The following is a 20,674-nucleotide window of genomic DNA, read 5'->3' as shown; positions in this document are numbered from 1 at the left end:
CAATTTCAAATATTATTGCTTCTATCGATTACAGAGAACACCAGCTTTGACTGACAGTGGCTTTTTCCAGGGGCGAACTGCTCCTTTCAGTCATAAAAATCCTGTTAATAAGAGTAAAGTGATACTGTGCATGATTAACAAGACAATGCATGTTTGGAAATATTGTAAACATTCAATATGCAGGTATAGACAAAAAAAAACGTTGACTATTGCCAAAGGTTTTGGTGCAGGAATGAATACCAGTTATCAAAAGGGGCTTTCGTCACTTAAAGTAGCAACGTGTCTCCCCCTAGTGGACAGATGTTGTGTTACATCTGTTTCCAGAGCCATTTTACCCCCTCTGTAACAAATACTAGTGAGATTGTCATTATAATACATCCCACATCATTTAAACTGGATACATAAAAAGCTCAGTAAACTTAAGGCCTGAAAAAAACAAAAGCGGACACAAAGCTGATTATTTTTACTTTTTTATTGCTTAAACTGCCATCTGGAACAATCTATACCAAAAGGATAAACATCTTTGCACATACAGGAGGTCAAACTGAATACAGGGTAGAATAGAAAAAGAATGGTCCTCTGATCGCCTGCAGCTCTCAGCGCTGCGGGCCTAACAAACTCACTGAAGGTCGGGCTAGCAGGAGTGACTGACGACTACTGAAAGCCCAGGTTAGGTAAGCTAAGGCAAACCGGGACGATTGCAGTGTGGTTAAAAACATTTTGGACTAAAACCGATGATGCTGCTATTTACATGAAAACTATATTTCGACAAAGGGTGAGTCAAAGCCTCGGACCCCGACAGAGCCGTTTCCTGTGGACTCGGATAAATCCACCAGGATCCAACCTCTCAGTTCGGGAGGGGTCAGATGAAGATGATGAAAGAAAAATACACTCACTTCCATTCACAAAAACTCCTCTCACTAACCTGACTACCCTGCAATCGGCACCAAAATCAAATCTTTTTGGACGCACAAACACACATCTCAATTCGAAGCGCAAACACGCGCTCTGAACGAGACAGAACAGACACATGACTGGTTCTGGTAACAGCTAGTGAGGCAGGAATGAAGAGTTAAGCCTTTAATCCAGAAGTCAACATCGTGTGATTTGGTAAAGATCTTTAGAAAAAAAAAAGAGAGAAAAAAGAAGATAGACAGACGAAACATTTTATGCCATCTAAATAGTCATGAAGCAGTTAAGCTAGGGAGTAACAAACCAAATATTTGCTCCTGCAGCTGCAGGGCACGCCTTTTTTTAATACACGCTTCCATTCATACCGGATCACTGGATGCCTAAAACATCATGCCAAGTAAGCATAGAGAACAGATCACAAGCTACTCTGATGAAAAGACAGCCACCTTTTCAACAGGCAATAAGCAATGACACTAGTTTTAAATAAATATCTGCTCGCTCTGCCCGTCGGCTCACGCGTGATGCTTTCATACATAAATACTTCTGATGTCCTGAATTCCTTGAACCATCTCGCTTCAAGACGTCACTTCATTAAAACCTGTTTGATCTAGTTTAAAAAGTTTAACCCATGACGTTTGTACACAATACAGTTACATACTGGTTTGTCAGCTGACAAGAAGAAGCTTTTTTTTTTTACTTTGTGGCACTGGACACCTAAAATAGAATTTATGGAAAAATAAGTGTTTACAAAAGACAGATAAACGTATTTATTTAAGATCACCATCACTCCAAACCATAAGCTCATCATTAATCAATGATAATAATATAACTATGATCCTTTGAACTATACTATGAGAACATTTCGGATTACAAACCATAGCAGAAGTGACCAAGTTATTTGGTATATACTAAAAAAATTGAATACTGAAATACACTTAATACTCTTTTTTTTTTAAACTTTCTTTTTATATTTTTCCCTCAGAGTAGTCAAGGCAGTTCTTGTATGGTCGCCTACAGAGGACAATAAGGGTAAAAACTACTTCCTGTTTGGAGCTGAAGAGAGCACGCGCTGCATTTCCACGGCTATGCATCCTCACGTTGTAACAATCATCAACATTTGGCACTAGCCTGGTAGCTGCACGTTAAAAGAAGAAGTTCACGCCGGATCACTGGATACTGATTAAAAGGAAAAACAACCACCGTACGGCTGAAACCAAAAAGCTAACTTTGATGCAATCACAAACTTCCTGCAGCTTCTTTGCTCTTTATCTAATCGCCTAAAAAGGAAACTGTAACGGGGAAGAAGCAGTCCTCTCTTCACTTCTACCTACAACACATATCTGAAACAAACTCCCCAAAAGCGCCACGTAAAGGTTGATTGTCCTGTCTCATCAGTCTGAGACCCTTATGTCTTCCAGATCTCCAAACAATCCTGCTCTGTGTTTAAGTCTAAAAAAGAAAGCGTAACCAGCAAATACATATATAACATAGGTAACATGTGGTGTAACTGTGCCTACAAGGTAGCGTACAGCAGCTGGTACAAGCGCTGGTGAATGGCTGAGAGTCACCTCTGCGTGACGGGTGGAAACAACGAAAACGATCTCCGTGTGGGAAATGATAAAAGGGAGAAAAGCGACCAGAAAGAAGAAGAAGAAAGTGACAAAAAAAGCAAATTGCATTGTGGACCCTGGGTCTAAAAGGAGGAAGGGAGGGTGAAGGGTGGAGGGAGAGGGAGAGGGTGGAGGAGGAGGAGGAGGGACGGCCCCTTCAGACAGACAGCGAGACGAAGCTGTTGTACTGTTGGATGTTACGTTTGAGAATGTCTGAACAGGGACCCAGGACGCGCTCGAAGCGAGGTCGGTCCAGCTTGACGCACTTCAGCGGGCCGCGGGCGACCACGGTGGCAGCGCGGGGGCGGTTCATCAGCAGAGCGATCTCACCTGAAGAACACAGACACACATGCACAGTTTAAAACCTCGGAAAACAGAAATCTTTCAACATCATAGAACTAGAAACGCATGCAAAGAGATGTCTGAGATATTTTACCACTAAATAATAATGTTAATGAATGAAACAGCAGACGGCGGTGATGAGGCTTCAGTTCTTACCAAAGTAGTCAGATGGTCCTAACCTCCCCACTTCCACAAACTCCTCGTTCTCTGAGCGACGCTGCAACACGGCTGCAGAACCCTGACAAACACACACATGAATATCATTCAATAAAGATTTTTATTTTGGCTTTTATTAATAGGACAGCTGAAGAGAGACAGGAAATGTGGGGCGTAGAGAGTGGGGGATGCACCAAATGATCGGCAGCCCGAATTGAGCATTTATTCGGGCATATGTGGGGACAGGTACTCATGATACATCCTGCATTCATTCATTAAAACACAATGAGTTACACACTCCTTACAACACTACTTAGCGTGTTCATTTTTATGAGAGTATTACCAACTTATTTTAGTAGGTCTAGAGTCATCACATTCACAAGGAGACATAATTATCATTGAAACAAATAAAAACATAAAACACTGAACTGAGCAGGTTTTCAATCAACAGCAGAAATTTGGCTTTATAAGTAATTTAGTGAATTTTTCTTTTTCTCTTTAAGAGAACAATACATTTTTTTATACATTTTTAATACTTTGATCAAATTAGGCTGTAAATAACACATTATTATTATCTGTATTAGGCTGTGTCCACACGTACGTGGGTATTTTTAAAAACATAGCTTTTCGTCTAGACGTGTAGATGGGGTAAACAGAGTTTTTGGCTTGTTATCTCCATGGTGACGTGTCACTAATGAGGCGACATTCCTTGCAGAATGACGGACGTAACAAAAACAGTGATGCGTAACAGGACTTTGTACATGTTTACACATATATGTTCAGTTACTCGTCCACTTCATTGAGGGACAAGGGCGTCGGGATAGATTTCAGAGTTTTGACTGGCCGTGATTCTTCTTCTTCTTTGCATTAACGGGTTATATCGCCACCTGTTGGTGTGGCATTCTCATGAAAGCGTTTCTGTTGTGTTTTTGCATTTTCTTTATGATGGGGATTTTTTATAACCGTGCTGTGTGGACAGGATTTTTTGGGGAAAGTAAGGAGGCAAAACCTGTGTACGTGTAGACATGGCCTTTATCTGTGGACCGTTATTCAAGCAATATCACATGAGAGGGAGTGATGTTCTACTGCGTATCAACACTGCTGTGAGTCGGTCGTAGGCTCGAGGCCGTAGGCCTTTGGCAACTAAAAGTTACCACAAATCAGCTGTTTTTTATCATGTATGTTTATGCGTAATTTATCATCAACCAGTGAAATAAGAGTCTGCTGTGTGATTCAGAGGTACCAGCCTGATTCATGTTGACATACACAGTCTGCTGTAGTGTTAACAGTATTCAGAACACCTGGCTGAGGCGGAGTGATACAGAGTGAAAAGTCCCAGGGATGTTGTTCTCTCTCATGAAATGCCTCTTGTCCAATCAGATTACTTGGTTGGAATTTTTATAATAGCGGCGTTTTTTTATGTTCTATTAATCCCACAGCCTGAAACCAAAATGATCGTATTCAAAAGGGACTGAAGCAAACATTTGTCCTATGGTTGACTTAAAAGTAGTTGCATATCGATTTTTGTTACTTCTCAGCTCTATGAGAAAAAATATGAGGCACTATTTTCACATGACCACCAGAGGGCGCACATGTGTCAGAGACAAATTGGGTGTACTAGTTTATAGACTTACAGCAAAAATATTAAATAGCATTAAATCACAAGAGGATCCAACACAGCCAAAATGGATTAAATTACACAACCAGAAAAGACGGACGGGGGGGACACGTGCTTCCAGTGACAGTTCAAAGATCAAAGGTAAAATGCTGGTATTGTGACTAACACAGTACGTATGAAAGCACGTGTACATGTGAATGAGGCTTTACCTCCAAGATGATGAAGAATTCGTCTCCGGGCTCTCCCTGCACAACAATCTTCTGTCCGTCCTCAAACTGGACGGGCTCCAGGGCGTCAGCGACCGTCAGACGCTCCCATTTGTCAAGAGACTCTGAGAGCGGAGGAGAACAGAGAGGAGAGGACTCAGATAAAGTGACAGAAGTCTCATCTGAGAAGGCTGTACCTGTGATCAGCTCTGTGTGGAGTTATTTTTATACTCTACCCGGTTATTTTTAACTCCAGCACCAAACGAGAGTAACAAGCTTTTATCTATTTTTAAGTTTCGGGATGTGACTGATTTGAAAACACAAACCCACCTAGAATGGACACTTTCCTGAGGAACTCCTCGTACATCTTCCTCTTTCTCAAAGTGCTTCCCTGCAAGAGTCAGACATTTGAATCGTTGTGATCGCATTCAAGTGAAACTAAAGACATTAAACAACATAAATGACAAACATTTCACAACCGAGCTTTACTAACAGGCTCGGAGGTACTTAAACGCGTCTCCTCACCATGAGTATTCTCCGGTAGCTGTCTCTGTCGATGCCCCACAGCTTGACGTTGGTCTTGGCTCTGACTGTGGCCGCCCTCGGGGTGCCGTATATCAGAGCCAGCTCTCCGAAGCTGCCTCCCTCCCCGATGCTGGTCACCCATTCATTGTTCACATACACCTGGAAGATTATCAGGAAGAAACCAAGGTGTTAAACATATTGTTTTTTTGTTATTTACCAAACATTGGGTTTTGAAAATCCATGATTAGATACTTACATCCATCTCCCCTTGGTCAATAACATAGAAATTGTCCCCTTCGTCACCTGGATGCATAAAACAAGACTGTTAGCATCACACAAAAACATGCTATAAATTGGATACATGGTGTTTTCTGAAGGGTGGAGTCTTACCCTGCAGAATAACTGTTTCTCCAGCAATGTAGGTGACTGGAAACATTGCATCAAATATGTCGCTGAAAAGAAACAGATTTGAAAGTTAATAAGTAACAATGATCAAAACTTTATTTATAAAGACGTTAAAACAAACAAACAAACAGGTACCTCCTCTCGTTGTCGTCCAGGTGTGAGAAGAGAACGTTCTTTTCAATGGCTTTGGCCAAGGCTGCCATCGTCTTGTAATCTTTAGGAATTACCTGAAAAAAACAACACAAAGGTTTGAAATGTTTTAACAGTTTCAACAAAGTAAAAGTTTCACAACACTGTTAGCATTAGCTCGTTGATGTAGCTGCCTGCACGCGTTTACCTTTCGGACGTAAGAGGCCGCGTCCTCCTCTGTGTAGACCTCTGCGCTGAACGCTCCTCTCCGCCTGCGACCCTTCACCACGGGGTTCATGGGGGGAGACACCTCCTCATCTCGTGAGTCTGAGCGGGAACTGCTGGCCTTCTGCTGGTTCTGGATCTGCTTGGCCTCCTCCTGGAAGAGAGGACGGGAGGAGGGGAGTGAGCGGACTGTCGGCCAAAAAGGTTTATAGCAGCTACAGTTCATTCAGGTTAATTCAAGGATTATTCAGAGAGCGCTGTTTCTGCAATAAGTGCAACACAAAGCAAAACACAGAGACATACAACATCTAGAAAAAACATACAATAAAATAAATGTTTGAAACTGCAATAAATCATGCGATCAAATAAAAAGTAATGTGGAATTCATATTACTTTTTTTTATAATAAAACATTTGAATGAAAAATCAGACTGTGCCTAAATAGTGTTATTACAGATATTTATGGAAAATGCAGAATAAGGTTTTGAACACAGCTTCTGCAAATATACATGTGACTCAGAAGTCAAAATCCTGATCAAAGCATGTGTGTGCACATCTTACTTTTCTGAGTGAATAAGTTAAAATGCCCTCTATGGTGTCTTGATGTTTTTTAATTTATTATTAAGTTAAATAACTTGCTTGTTATAAATTGAGCTCACTGTGGTTGTTTTACTTTTTTGCTGCCAGTATGTTTGTCCACTAGCTGTGTTCCAATCCACAGGCTGCAGCCTACGAAGGAAGCGGTCCACGGAGGATGCTCCATTCACAGTAGATCGTTAAAGCCGAACTGAAACGAGACGGTCTGGTCCACCCTTGCGTCACCAAACGCTGCTCCTGTCGCCTAGCAACAGGTAGCTAGCGGGCTAACTAGCTAGCATAACTAACGTCACGTAAATTATTTTAAAGATAAATTGTTTCAAGGATCCTTTCATTTTCTTAAACATGTGTAACACTCGCCATTCGACTGAGTTGAAAACAAAAACGTTTTAAAGCGTATTCGTCTGCCGTCTTAAAGTCGCAAAGGATGCACCCTATGGATTCTTCGGGGCCCGGGAAACGGAGGACGCATCTGAAGGAGCCTTTGAATTGGGACAGCCTTCGACGCGCTTCTGTGACGCAATCTGCCTTCAAATACGGCCTTCGAAGGCTGCAGCCCCCTGGATCGGGACACAGCTTATGTATGCCTTGTAATTGTAAAGCACATTGTGAACATGCTGCTAGGTATTCTTCAGTTTACATAAGGTTGATTAATTGTACACATTTTCCTGTAATATCATTATTTTTCAATGTGCACAGCTGCATAGTTAACAAAACACATAAAACCGAATACAGAAAAATAAAATAAATTGGACATAAATTTGCAACTGTCAATGTAAAGTAGGATTAGCATTCTTGTTAGCAAGCTTTTAATTAGCATGATTTCAATTGATTGATATTGCTCCTTGTTCTTAACCAAATAAAAAGGAAACATTCTGACCAAGTGTAAATGAAAAAAGGTACTCTTATTGTACAAATTTTTCATCGATACCTTTTATAGGGATGCACGATATTATCGGCATGTTATTGGTATCTACAGATTATGGCTTGAAAATGACATATCGGCATCGGAAGATATGTCATTTTTCTGCCAATATTTTCCGCCAATAAAACAAAGCTTTAATAACGCCTAAATGCTCGATGATTCCCTAAAAAAGCTTGACGTACTGCTACGACATTAGCTCGGCGCGAGTGCGCACACCACGCCTCTTCAGTCAAGCATGAAGAAGGGTGCAAGATGTCAGATTTTGGACAGCAAGGTTGCTATTTGCAATGGTTGCTCAGCATGGGTCATGTGAGGAGGGGCCAAATCTCATCATCCAAGCCTGTATAATTTTTACAAATATTACAGTTTTATTTTAAACAAAATGCTACAAACAAATAAATATGGCAGCTTAAGTAGTTCTTATATTGCCCAGTGAATGTGTAGGTTTTAAAAAGCAACTGTATTATGCTATTTCTGCATCTGCCAGTGGGCATGATATCAATTCCACTACAGGGGAGACTTGATGTTCTTTGCACTTAGGTGGGAAAAAAACGTGCCTAATATATCCAAATCGGCCATCAGTAAAAAGGGTTGAAAAATATCGGCATATCGGATATCAGCAAAAAGTCCAATATCGTGCATCCCTAATGTCTTTTTTTACACTTTATTAAACTTTACTAATTTTAATTTTTAAAAGATCCTTGACAATAGGAATTCTGCTGTTTTACTAGCTTTGCAGTTTTATATTATAAATCTATGTTCATTGTTTTGCACCAAAACACCAAGACCAATTACCTGCATGTGTAAACCTATTTGGCCATACACCTGATTCTGATTCTAATGATGGCAAATATTAGCTGGGTTATAAGACAGTAACAGCCTTGTGTGATTTAAGTGTATATAATGATCAGCTCTCACTGTATAATCATTTGTCCAGTAAGGAAAACAACACACACACACACACACACACACACACACACACACACACCTTCTCCAGCCTCTCGAAGTACTCCCTGAGGAAGGCCATGGGCCGGTCTGGCCTGGAGGTGCACAGCTGGACAATGCAGTCCTTCAGCAGCTGTTGAATGTTGTGTTTCTGCACGTACTGCTCACACTCCCTCAGGCTCCGCTCCTCCTCGCTGCTCGTACTTCCAGATGCCATGACGACAACGGCGACCCTGCTCTGTGACCTCTAACCTTTAGTACTGGAGAGAGTGGACAGTAACAGTGGGGAAATGGGGGGATTAATTCAGATCATCACCATACCACATGGATTCACTGGAGCAAAACAAAGTAGGGGCTGTCTGTGTGTTTGGACGGGGAATGGACAGACAGACAACATGAGAATGTGAGAAAAATAGAGCCAGAGTGAGAAGGCACTGGGAGATGGGGTGTTGTTTTGGCACTGTGGAGCCTGAGTGCTTCTCAGTGTCAGGAGTGAAAACTGGTCATATGATGTGATCACACAAATCTGACCAGGGACGACAAACCAGGACAGGCACGCTGTCTGTCCGGGGTTTATTTACTCAAAACAATTCGACTTTTTCACCAGCCTGAACAAAGCCTTCCAGCCTTATATTAAATGAATGGTAAAAGGAAGAGCAGCGAATCAATCCACTGTGATACAAACCAAACCATTAAAACAGCAAATGTACTCGCTTGGGGTTCTAACATTTACCGTCACAATACCGCTGCAGAGCAAAATAGCCTGACAGATCTCAGATCATGTGATATAAGCTTCTTCAGATTGCTTGATCTCGCTGTGTAGTCTAAAACAGGAAGGCCTGCAAAGCCGCGATGTACCCAGCATGTGCAGTTTAGATCACTAATTGAGTGAACCAAGTCCTGGGGAGCAGAAAGACACTCAGATCCTCCCTGTCCCTGTGTTTCATGCATGTGCATCAGTTAAATAGGATTTTGGTGGTTTCTAATCTGAAAAGGGAAAGGGAAGACATGTTTTCAAAGATTACGCTAGCCTAACCTTTATGCAACTACCTACACTCGTGGTGGAAACTTGGCACAAGATGAACAAAGTAATACTGTTGTCATACAAGGTGTTATAAATTAAGAGCTAAACAAAAAGGGTTTTACTGACTTTAATAATTTGTCCTTCTTGTTTTATTTTGAAATATCTGAGCTAGTGAAAGCATATAAATAAAATGTAATTCTCTAATTGAATCACAGCTGCAGCGCCCCTTCTTCTGTCAATTTAATTAGAGGAAACACTGCGATGCACAAATGACCTTGCTGAACAAGTGATAACGGGTTATCCTGGATGTTACATGGAAATTATGCGTCTAATGGTCAACAAATTGAGCAAATGGTTTGGCCCCATAGAGACAGTATGAAGCTAATGCCCTGTCTGTAACACCGTCTAGGTCAGGAAGGCTTCATAGGAGGATGACGGCTGCAGCAAGTAACTTACAGCAAGCGGACCATTGCTAAAATGCTAACTACTCTTTGTAACAATAACCAATAAACACCAATTACAAATTAATAATAATTTGTGTGTTTTTTATTGACTATATCAGACCAACGTTACGTTGAAGAGTGTGTCCAATTTGATGCATAGCTTGCTAGCTCCGTGCAAAGGCAAAGCTCTCCTCCAATGACGCCATCTTGAGTTCTATCATAAACAAACGAGCGACGGAGGAAACAAATTTCACCTATCCAGAGGTCATGTTATTCGTGTACCGAAAAAACGAAAATACTCACAAGAAACTGTAAATTCCTGCCGAGTCCTTCGTTAGCGACTCGGGATGGGTGCAATTTCTCTTAGCGTACCGTTACCAGATCCTCCTCGCTTCGATTTTTTTCCCGAGCCCTGGACCGCTGCCCCACCGGATACGGCTGAGAACCAATCAACAGCCGTCACTGACGTCAATTCTCCCCGTTCTGACATGTGAGCCCGTAACCCATGGCAACCTTAAAGGAGGCGCACGGAAGCCGTGACGTCAAGGAAATAGTTCAGAAAAGAGAAAAAAATCGATTTATATCTGATTAAAAATTACCCTGATAAGAGGACTCTTACATCGGGTCACTAGATCACTGCAGCGTGCATAAACTGTCTAACTTGAGGGTATGTCGTGGACAGATATCTGGGAGAGAACAAAAAAGTCAGAAGTGGGCTCCCCCGGAGTACAGATTTTCTCATTTCTCTACAGGCCTGCAAATACACGGAAATAATTAATATGCAAAACAGTGTAAAAAAAAAATCACTTAGAGTCAAGATAGTGTAAGAGTATGTATTTAGAGCCTTTACTTGAGTAAAGGTAGCGATACATCAACATAAAATTACTTAACTCGAGGAGGTTATAGGTCCTGCATTCAAAAATGGACGTTTTTATTATACATTATTATCTAAATGCACTTAAACTATAAATAGAAAAAGTACTAATTTAACAAAAAAAAGGTTTTATGTAAAATCTGCTGTAGAAAAATTTAGTATTTAAAGTAACACACAAAAAGTGAAAAAATTAAGTCAATACAAGTAGCTAGCAAAAAAAAAATATTGACACCTGTTTATATATACTTATTACATTTCATCGATTCATTGTCTGTGGCCTGTTAAACATGTTACATTTCAGGGACAATGTTTAAGTATTCAACATTTTCATATTGGTTTAAACATGAAAAAGGATTTATTAAAAACAAATAAACACATACCCAAATTTATGTAAATATAAGCTGAACCATCAAACAAAAAACAAAATATTCTTATTTTAAAATATTATATGAACACAAAAGTAGCTTTGTGTAGCAGGTGAGCACCTCTCACATGGTGGTTGGTGTGTCGCTGCACGGATGGGCAGTAAAAAAGCTTGATACGTCTTTTATCCAATGAAATCATCAAAACAATTCCTCGTGACAAGACTGAAGGTATAATTGGCCAATCAATCGGTTATTCCCCTAAAGAGGAGGACCTTATTTGATTGACATCTGTGTTATCAAACGAATGAGAGGCATTAAACAGCTCGTACAATAGAACCGCTGCAGTCGAGGTTTTGGCAAGTTGTCGCCAGCCAATCGTGAAGCACCTCAGAGTGACGCATCCTCCCATCAGCTGTTTTTGTTTTGCTGTGTGGATATTGAAGTTAATAACATAATAACAACAGTGTCGACTGACTTAAGAGAAACTGCTCCTTAAGGAGGTGTTATCGATTATCTTCCAATCGCTCTGATTTGGGATTAATCACTCGGTGTGTGATGTTTTCCTTTTGAACCAGTCTGCCCGGACATTCCTCTCCCCGAAGAGTGTGAGCGTGGCGCTTGGAGTCGGGGGAGCAGAGGAGGGGAAGCGGGTTCCGGCGGGGATCGACCCGAGCCCAAGGCCTCCGACCTCGGCCGGCGACAGGAGAGGGAATTCGGCGACTCGGATGGAGCCCGAGGAAGCACCGGACGGCCCCGTAGTGCACCGAGGCTTCATCTGTGCCTCGTTTAACCAGGACACCACGTAAGCGACCTGCGGGCTGGGCCCAGCATGAACTCAATCTCCTTGATACACCTGACTGTTGCATAATTATTTTCAGTAACATTACATACTCTGGTTTATATTCTGACCATTAGCTATAGCGCAAACAAAGCAGCTGTGTGTGTTTACAAAATAAAAGCGTCTGTATGCCTCATTAAAACTTGCAGATTAGTCCATACCAGCTGAAAGTGAAGTAGGCCACTGTGTTAATCTTTAAGGCCTGTTGCACATTAAACTAGATATTTAGTAACCAAACTTCTGACTGTTGTGTAATAAGACACAGATTCAAACATTGGTTTAAAGCAGGCCTATTGTGCAGTATAATGTCTGTCATAAAATATAGCATGTTTATACTAACAGTAAGGGCATATGTGGTATTTTGTGGTAGGTTATAGCAACATTATTCAAAGCAGCTTCCTAAACAGATGTTCCTGTGGTTTGTCTCGCCTCAATAATCATTTTGACTACCACCTGCGCTGCTTATTACCCCAGATCTTGCTGGACTCGCTGACTCGTACAGCTACAGGTGTGTCCCCTTACATAAACACCTCCTCTGGCTCTGATAGTAAAACCAACCAGGTGGACAAACAGCCACACCGAACGTCTTATCTCTTTGTCATTACAACCTCAGCCGTGATAAGATAAGAAAAGCTTCCTTTGGACAATTGATAGATTTTAATGCAAGCTGTGTTGTCTTAAGAAGGTGAGATAGTCTGGAAGAAATGGTGTCATGTCAGGCTACCTCCTTGAGTGAGATAAACACTGGATCTGACCTGGTGTCTCTTCCTCATTCTGTTATCACAGCCTGGCCAATCATGGTTCAGTTATCAATAGTAATGTAAGAAGTCATCTCAGTTCATAGACGACAATTATAGAGCAATACACTGTAGCAGAGTTCATGTGGAGTTGTTTCAGGATCTTTTTTTAATCACTGTAATTGCAAAGTATAATTACAGTGTTATTCAGGTATTTTTAACCTTGACACTGGTGGGTGTGGCTGGTAAAATAATCTGTGTGTTTATTGTAGCTCTCTGTCAGTGGGCACCAAGACTGGCTACCGGCTCTTCTCAGTCACTGCCGTGGACAAACTGGACTGCATCCATGAGGGAGGTGAGGAGGACACTATACTTCATGTGTTGTTGGATTACAGGAAGTTCAGCTCCCCTGCACGGCGATATCTACACTAAATAATGTGCATGTTTCAGGGCTTATTTATAGAAACCCAGTCACGCATACACTAAGTAAACTGCCCCCTCCCTAAGGTGACACGACTCAAGCGTGATAGATGTTTTCACAGGTTCATTTGAGCTGTGGTCGGAACAACATGGTCATACAACAGCTCAGACAGGCCGCAGTGTTTGCTCTGCTGCATGTAGAGCTTTCTAATCCTCAAAAGCAACAACGAAAGAGAAAGTTTCACACCAGTTTGAGGAAGTGTGAGCTTAATAGTGTTCTTTTTGTCCGGGGACTGACGGTTTATCTGATAACAAAAGGGCCATTGTCATTTGCAAGATTTATAACATAGGAATTTACAACAGAAGATTCTGTATTTGCCTTTATGACTAACTGTACATGCACTACTGAAACACTGAAGCTTTTCAGAGTAAAAGCATGCAATAAGCAGCAATTAATGTCTCTCTTCTGTCTCTCTCTAAGTCGAGTGTCCAGACGTGTACATCGTGGAGCGTCTGTTCTCCAGCAGCCTTGTGGTGGTGGTCAGTCTTTCCATGCCTCGTCGAATGAACGTCTACCACTTTAAGAAAGGCACAGAGATCTGTAACTACAGCTACTCCAACAACATCCTCTCCGTCAGGCTCAACAGACAGGTGAGAACAGGAGATAGATCTTTCCTTTCCTTAAAGCTGTTGCTTCTGGTTTGTGTTTTCATGTACATTCTCTTTTGTCAGCGGCTGGTGGTGTGCCTGGAGGAGTCGGTCTACATCCACAATATCAAAGACATGAAACTACTCAAGACCCTGCTGAACACACCCACCAACCCCTCAGGTACGCTCATGCTGTCAAACGGACATCGTTACTGTATGTAGACTAACAGCTTGTGCCTCAATCATCGTCTGTGCTCTCTCGTAGGTCTCTGCGCTCTCTCTGTCAACCACAGTAACTCGTACTTGGCGTACCCCGGCAGCGCCACCATCGGAGAGATCACCGTCTACGATGCCAACAACCTGGTGAGGCTGCGTTAAACCCTGTAACACAGCAACAAAGGAATGAAAACACAACTGCTGTCATGTCTCTTGAAAACCCCTGAGGTCAAGCAGCGCTGTGTTTTTGCCCTTTTAGAGCACTCTGACGCTGATCCAAGCCCACGACAGTCCCCTGGCCGCCCTCACCTTCAACTCCTCCGGCACCAAACTGGCCAGCGCTTCAGAGAAGGTGAGGACTAGAATCCCTTGTTTCCCCTCCTTCTGTTTCATCCTCCACCAGCCTCCGTCTGAACACTTTCTCCTCTGCAGGGCACCGTTATCAGAGTCTTCAGCGTCCCTGAAGGAGAGAAACTGTTCGAGTTCCGCCGAGGGATGAAAAGGTTAGCGCTCGCATCTTCACATAGTTCATTAAGAAAGTATAAAAACATTATACAACTTTAACAGTGTACAGAAAGATGCCGATTTAGACTAAGGGCTCAATACAGGAAGGTGAGCAGTTAAAATTAGCCTGCTATTCTCAACACTGGTGGTTCAGGTGAGTAAGACACTTTACTCCTGCTGCCTCAGAGTATCAGTGATTAAGGCAGCAATGTGAGCGGTTGAATAGTGGAAATCTTAGATTCAGACAAACATTTAAGATGCTGTTTCCACTCAGGTTTTAACATTTGCAGTGTCTCAGGTTTATTCCAAAACATGGATGAAAGTCTATATTTAGACAGACACATTATTCCCCCCCAAAAATGTTCTGACCATTAAAAAATGGGTGGCCTGTAGCCTGTAAACAGTCCCTCCAATCATCTCATTTGGACCGAATTCAATTATTACATGGCCTACCTGACTGTCTCCGTATCTACCTGCCTACCTGCACAAACTCTGCCCGTGCACTCTAGCTATTTAAATGAAACACACAAAAGAAAAATATTGAGAGAAGGAGAAAGAGAAGAGTTTGTAGAGAGAGGTGTGTTAAAAACAATATGGAGAAGGCAGCGCCAGGGTGAGGTGCCCTGTCCACCCCCTCTGGACCGGGCTGTACGCTCTACCTTCCCCTTCTCCCTCATTTTCATGACGGAAGGGAGGAAAGAGGAGAGAGCAAGGAAGATGGGGGGGTTAAGGTTAGGGTAGAGGGTAACCCTGACCCTAATGATAAGCGCTCAGTAAAGAAACCCCTCCCCTTGTGTCCTCATCCCAATACTTACAATTAACCAACCACATGACCCTTAGTGGTCACCACAACCCAAACAGCATTGCCAACTTCAACAGACCCAGGCTCTGTTCATGCAAGCTCCAGGTATTGACAACGCCAATACTACCTACCCTACCACATGGCTTGTAATAGCCCCACCAACTCAAACTTGTAGTTAGATGGGCAGCGAAAGCCAACGCATCAACAGGGTTATTAAGTGGGCCCCTCCATACACCGGTGTTTCCTCAAGTTAGGCCAACAACTAAAGCTAGCCAGCAAGTTAGCTAGCTCAATACAGTTAGTGATGACCATGATACACTGCACGTTATCTACCCCAGCTTTTATCCTAACAGTTTTGTCCTTTTCTGTTTTTTTGTGATTGTGTTGCAGATATGTTAGCATCAGTTCATTGTCCTTCAGCGCAGACGCCCAGTTCCTTTGTGCCTCCAGCAACACTGAGACGGTTCATATCTTTAAACTGGAGCAGCACAGTCCCAGGTAAACACATACACACATTATGCTGCTACTTACTGTAAGGAAGGAAGCTAGTGGTTTATTTTCTGTAGATCAAATAATGAATGAATTCATCTATACTGGCGAGGAGTATTGTAGGTCCTTTTGTCCAGATCAAATAAAACCTGGTTATTTTCTGTCAAAAAGCACTTTTGATCTCTTGAAAATGTTTTCCTTTGAAGGATTAAAATAACATGAAGTTGTCAGAATCTTTCATCCAAAGCGACTTACAACAGCAGATACTTTCTCTGTATTAGAAGTGATTTAGCCTTGTCCCTCTCTGACCCTGGCATGGTTCAGAGAGGGACAATGCATGGTGTGACCAGCTCCCTCTGCTGTACTCATGAAGTAAAGCAATCCAGCAATGATCCTATGAAATGTCACTAACTATTAAAGAAAGCTCTCCAGTGCTCTCCTTTATCTTTGCATATTTACCTGCGATCTCATTTCCTTTCAGTCGAGAGGAGGAGTCTCCCACATGGTCAGCCTATATGGGTAAAATGTTCACAGCAGCCAGCACCTACCTGCCCGCACAGGTGTCCGACATGATGCACCAGGACCGAGCTTTCGCCACAGTACGACTCAACATGTTCGGTCTGAAGAACATCTGCGCCCTGGCGACGTAAGGCAGAGCGAGAGAGAGGAATGTATGTCTGGTATTCCTGCGCAGGTTAATTTATATCATGTGTGTGTTTACTTTGTCAGGATTCAGAAGCTCCCTCGCCTGCTGGTGGCATCCTCAGACGGGTTTCTCTACATTTATAATGTGGATCCACAGGATGGAGGCGATTGCGTCCTGGTGCAAAAACACAGGTGTGTGTCTTATAGGGCTGAATCACCTCTTAATGCCTACATGTAAACTTTACGCTAGGAAAAATACAAGGATTATGTTAGGTAAGTTGACAGTATTGTAAAGTCTTTGTCTGCTCTGCTCCTGCAGGTTGTTTGAGTCCAGCGAGGAGCAGGTGGAAGAGCAGGAAGAGGAGAAACAGGAGGATGTCTCTCCTCAACCAGCCAGCCAATCATACGCTGCCACTGTGGCGCTGCCCTCCACCCCTCCCTCCTCCACCACTCTCATGGGTACAGTGTTCTTTATAAGTCCTAAACATACACTGCTGAAAACCTTTTCATTGCTTAACACTGGACTATTTAACAGTTACTCCTTCAGCCCTTCAGTTCACTGTTTTATTCTCGCTCTTATAATAAATGTGCTATGTTTCAACTAAGGCTTAAGATTATCCTAAAATTGGTTTTGTTTCATAAATACTATAATCAAAAAGTTCTACAATATCTGGCAGATATGTAACTAAGAAGAATTTACTTTTAGTCATTTTAAAAATCATGTTTTACAATATAACTGCTTACAATATAAAGGTTATTGCTATTACTTTCAAATTACAACCACTTAAACGGGTGGTTGTAATTTGTCAGAAGATGTTATAGTTTTAAATCAACTAATATATCATCTGAATTAAGATTGTTACGATGAAGAGGTGAAAATATATGTAAATATAGCATACTGTTAAACAGATATGTTTTGTTATATGCAGGATTTTTTTTAAGTCGCTAAAGTGCGCGTTTCTCATAGCCCTGTCTACAGCGGTACATAGCTTAGCCTCCATGTTGGTACTCCGGCCGGGTTCACCAAACAGGTGCCTTGCTGACTATGATATACTGTACATAGTACACTTACTATTGATAAGTACCATAGACTGTATAAAACGTGTCTCCACCAACTGTCATTGTACAAAATACCCTGGAGGCCGGCGCTGCCATCTTACACTGGTGATGTCATTTGGACCCAGAGAATGCTATCCTTCCGCTAACCAAAACACACTTTTAACTTCATGAAAAGATTTCGCATGTCAGCGTATTTAACAGCAGAGCAGCTTCTTTGTGTTGGTCTGAAGCAGACGTTCACAGATATGGAAACAAGTGATTGTTTTAGTTCTGTTTCCTTCTCGCCGATCCCCCTCGACTCTGCTAATCCAGAACAGATCGTAAAGCCGTAAAGATGTCAACAGAGCTGTCAGTCATCATTTTTACAGCATCAAATAACTCATTAAAACTAAACTTGTCAGAAAAATGAACACTTGGACTTAAATCAGCATGACAAGAACTAACTATAATGACAGAAACAATGTTTAAGAAAAATGTATTTGATGTGTATTTTGATTTTATATGTAGTCTGTTAACATGGAGGAGGCGGGCTTTATGAGCTATACTGCAGCCAGTCAGCAGGGGGCGATAGAGAGGGTTTGGCTTCACTTTCAGGGCGATGTAATGTCTTTTAATACAGTCTAACCCCCTTCAAAAAAAAACAAACCATCCCTTTAAGCTTTAGTGTACGACAGATATTAAAGAGTTTAGATTATAAAAGTAGGGATTGTCAGTAGAGGGCAATGTTTGAAAATGTCTTTGTTTTAGGCAAACCAGCTGCAACAAAACCATGTTTTTTTCTTTTTGTTTTTTTGTGTACTACCATGAATCCTACACAGCAGCAGGTATACACTGAGTTTTCCCTTCTTCTTTTCCCAGGTTACTCCGAGGAAGGTGGAGCCCAGAGGGGCGAGATCATCCCGGAGCACGAGTTCGCAGAGAGTCCCGTGTGTCTGGATGACGAGAACGAGTTCCCTCCAGTCGGCAACTAGAATAACTAACCAAACCCCGCCTCCCCTCCCTTAATCATCCAATCCCTGCTTAACAATCAGACTCACTTGTTTCAAGCAGGGACGACGGACAAAAATATTCCTGTGTTGAGATATTGTGGCAACCCCACCCTTCATGTACCCCTGCTGGCCTAGGGTCAAATGTCGCCAAGATGTTACTTCCTGGTGTTTCTGTATTATGCGTCCCTGTCCCTTTTTTGTAAGGAATTAAGATAAAAAAAAAACACTAAAATAGAGTGGAAGGTCCACTCATTATTAAATAAACATTAAGAACATCTTTGGAGCTTTCTTAGACAGGTTCAAAGACAGTCTAAGAGTCCCACTTTAACTCCTCCCACTGTTAACACCAACATTACGCCATTAACAAACAGTGTTAAACCTTTTTTAAACAGTGACTGTTCACAGCAAGAAACCCTGACAATGCAGTGATAAAATTGTTGCAGTTATTTTCATGATAGCTAACAAATGAGGATGTGGTCGGTCCAGCACAGGATCATTGAGATGACTGAATATAACAACGAAGTAGAGGAGACAACAGGTGGACGTGGCCTGCAGCTTTTGTAGAGCAACCAGGGGCCAGATTCACACAAATGCTCTTAAAGGGCCAGTTCACCAATTTTCAACCTCAGTCCTATCATGCTATTATGGGGAGCTAATGCCATAATGGTAGGAAAAAAAAATGCAATTTCGCTCTGTACCTTTGGAGGACGCTATCTGCATCTGCAATGGGCCCTGGAAAACCTCCGCCAGACTACGTAAAACGCGTCATCTGGTGGAGGCCAGGGAGCTCGCTACACTTCCTCAATCTAGGACGCCCGCCTCTGATGTCATGTCTCGTTCAATATCGTCAGGTTTGAAATGTAGACTGCAGAACCGAAGATTTTTTAGACGATCCACCGGTGTATTCTCGTCGTATTTCAAATTCTTGATCGCTCTGAGACATTGCCTGCAGCGATCAATATCCTTGACTGGAAAACGGTAGTATTTTACTCCAGCGTCTCTCACTGGACCGTTCCTTTTCAGAGTGAGGGGTGCAATGCATGCTGGGTGTTGTAGGAATGTAGAATGGGTGAAACCACGAGCTGTTTGTACAACTTTCTCCACGGCTATGGAGCCAATTTCAAACATCATTGCTTCTTACGATTACAGAGAACACCAGCTTTGACTGACAGCGGCTTTTTCCACGGGCAAATTGCTCCTTGAAGAGAGACAAAAGATAATTTTCTGCAGCTTCTAAAGATTCCATCTGCAATCAGATGATAATTTGATCAAAGCAGTTAAATTTCATAACTTTATGTTTTGTTTTCTGTCGTTTAAAACTCTGAAAATCTGTCGTAAGTGCATTTTTGTGAATCAAGCCTCTGGAATTTCGGAGCTTCTCAATGGGCATTAAACGTGTCACACCTCAGGAAAGAGGAGCAGCAGCTCACTCACTCAAGAAGGAAAAGATTGTGGGTGCGGCACTATTTGAATCATGATGCATGCAGTATGTATTATATGAGATGCAGCTGTCATACTAGTCATGGTGGCGATAGATGCGGAGTAACAAATGTAACCTTAACTTGTGTGTGGAGGTCTCTGTGGGAGGAGCAGTCAGCAGCTGAATGTGACAGTCTGATGTTGAGCTGAAGTTACAGGTCCTTACGTTTCACTGAAGACTGAAAACAGTTTGTTAACATGTGAGTCATTTTTACTTTGATGTATTAAATATTTTTTTGCAAATAAGTATTACACGTCAGCGCATAGACTTCCCATGCGTGAATATATATTGAGGATTTTTACCGTGTGTATAATGTATATATAACATTTATATATAGTACTGTTGTAATAAGTAACATGGTAATACCATTTGATTTGCCAAAAGGTGGCGCTGATAGGACACCCTTACGCTGCATTGAGATGTTCATTCTGGGCATTTCCACCAGAGGCTAATAAAAGCTGAGACATGATTCAAACTGTGTCGTCTTCTTTAAAAAAGATGTGTGCTTTATTTTTATGTTTAAATCCTGTGTTAAATCTCATTAAAT

The 20,674-nt window shown here is 41.9% G+C and overlaps 2 protein-coding genes across 2 annotated transcripts; one reads left to right on the top strand and one right to left on the bottom strand.

Moving 5' to 3' along the window:
- Positions 1-457: 457 nt before the first annotated feature.
- Positions 458-10,477, bottom strand: LOC138593465 (cAMP-dependent protein kinase type I-alpha regulatory subunit). The gene is made up of 11 exons (XM_069664484.1): positions 10,365-10,477; positions 8,638-8,854; positions 6,112-6,282; positions 5,910-6,001; positions 5,760-5,821; positions 5,626-5,672; positions 5,370-5,528; positions 5,175-5,235; positions 4,848-4,969; positions 3,021-3,102; positions 458-2,852 (listed from the first exon to the last, which is right to left on the bottom strand). Exons 2-11 carry the CDS (start codon positions 8,809-8,811, stop codon positions 2,680-2,682), a joined length of 1,143 nt encoding a protein of 380 aa, XP_069520585.1. The 5' UTR covers positions 8,812-8,854; positions 10,365-10,477; the 3' UTR covers positions 458-2,679.
- Positions 10,478-11,742: 1,265 nt separating this feature from the next.
- Positions 11,743-20,650, top strand: LOC138593173 (WD repeat domain phosphoinositide-interacting protein 1-like). The gene is made up of 12 exons (XM_069664058.1): positions 11,743-12,102; positions 13,148-13,230; positions 13,777-13,946; positions 14,028-14,124; positions 14,209-14,306; positions 14,419-14,511; positions 14,592-14,662; positions 15,856-15,963; positions 16,436-16,600; positions 16,684-16,791; positions 16,919-17,058; positions 18,517-20,650. Exons 1-12 carry the CDS (start codon positions 12,026-12,028, stop codon positions 18,627-18,629), a joined length of 1,323 nt encoding a protein of 440 aa, XP_069520159.1. The 5' UTR covers positions 11,743-12,025; the 3' UTR covers positions 18,630-20,650.
- Positions 20,651-20,674: the final 24 nt, after the last annotated feature.

This window comes from Semicossyphus pulcher, unplaced genomic scaffold (genome assembly GCF_022749685.1).
Source record: "Semicossyphus pulcher isolate SPU_LCO1_2020_fin unplaced genomic scaffold, fSemPul1.0.p SCAF_16, whole genome shotgun sequence".
NCBI lineage: Eukaryota > Metazoa > Chordata > Actinopteri > Labriformes > Labridae > Semicossyphus > Semicossyphus pulcher.
Note: the sequence above shows the minus strand (reverse complement) of the source record. Positions and strands in the feature narration are given on the sequence as shown.

Bases quoted from the DNA above. Each gene is read 5' to 3' on its own strand.
- LOC138593173 (XM_069664058.1), top strand. From the start codon at position 12,026: ATGGAGCCCGAGGAAGCACCGGACGGCCCCGTAGTGCACCGAGGCTTC. The intron at 12,103-13,147 runs GTAAGCGACCTG...TGTTTATTGTAG, and splicing joins TCGTTTAACCAGGACACCAC to CTCTCTGTCAGTGGGCACCA. The intron at 14,512-14,591 runs GTGAGGACTAGA...TCTCCTCTGCAG, and splicing joins TGGCCAGCGCTTCAGAGAAG to GGCACCGTTATCAGAGTCTT.
- LOC138593465 (XM_069664484.1), bottom strand. From the start codon at position 8,811: ATGGCATCTGGAAGTACGAGCAGCGAGGAGGAGCGGAGCCTGAGGGAG. The intron at 6,283-8,637 runs GTGTGTGTGTGT...CCTCTCTTCCAG, and splicing joins ACTTCGAGAGGCTGGAGAAG to GAGGAGGCCAAGCAGATCCA. The intron at 6,002-6,111 runs GTAAACGCGTGC...TGTTTTTTTCAG, and splicing joins CGGCCTCTTACGTCCGAAAG to GTAATTCCTAAAGATTACAA.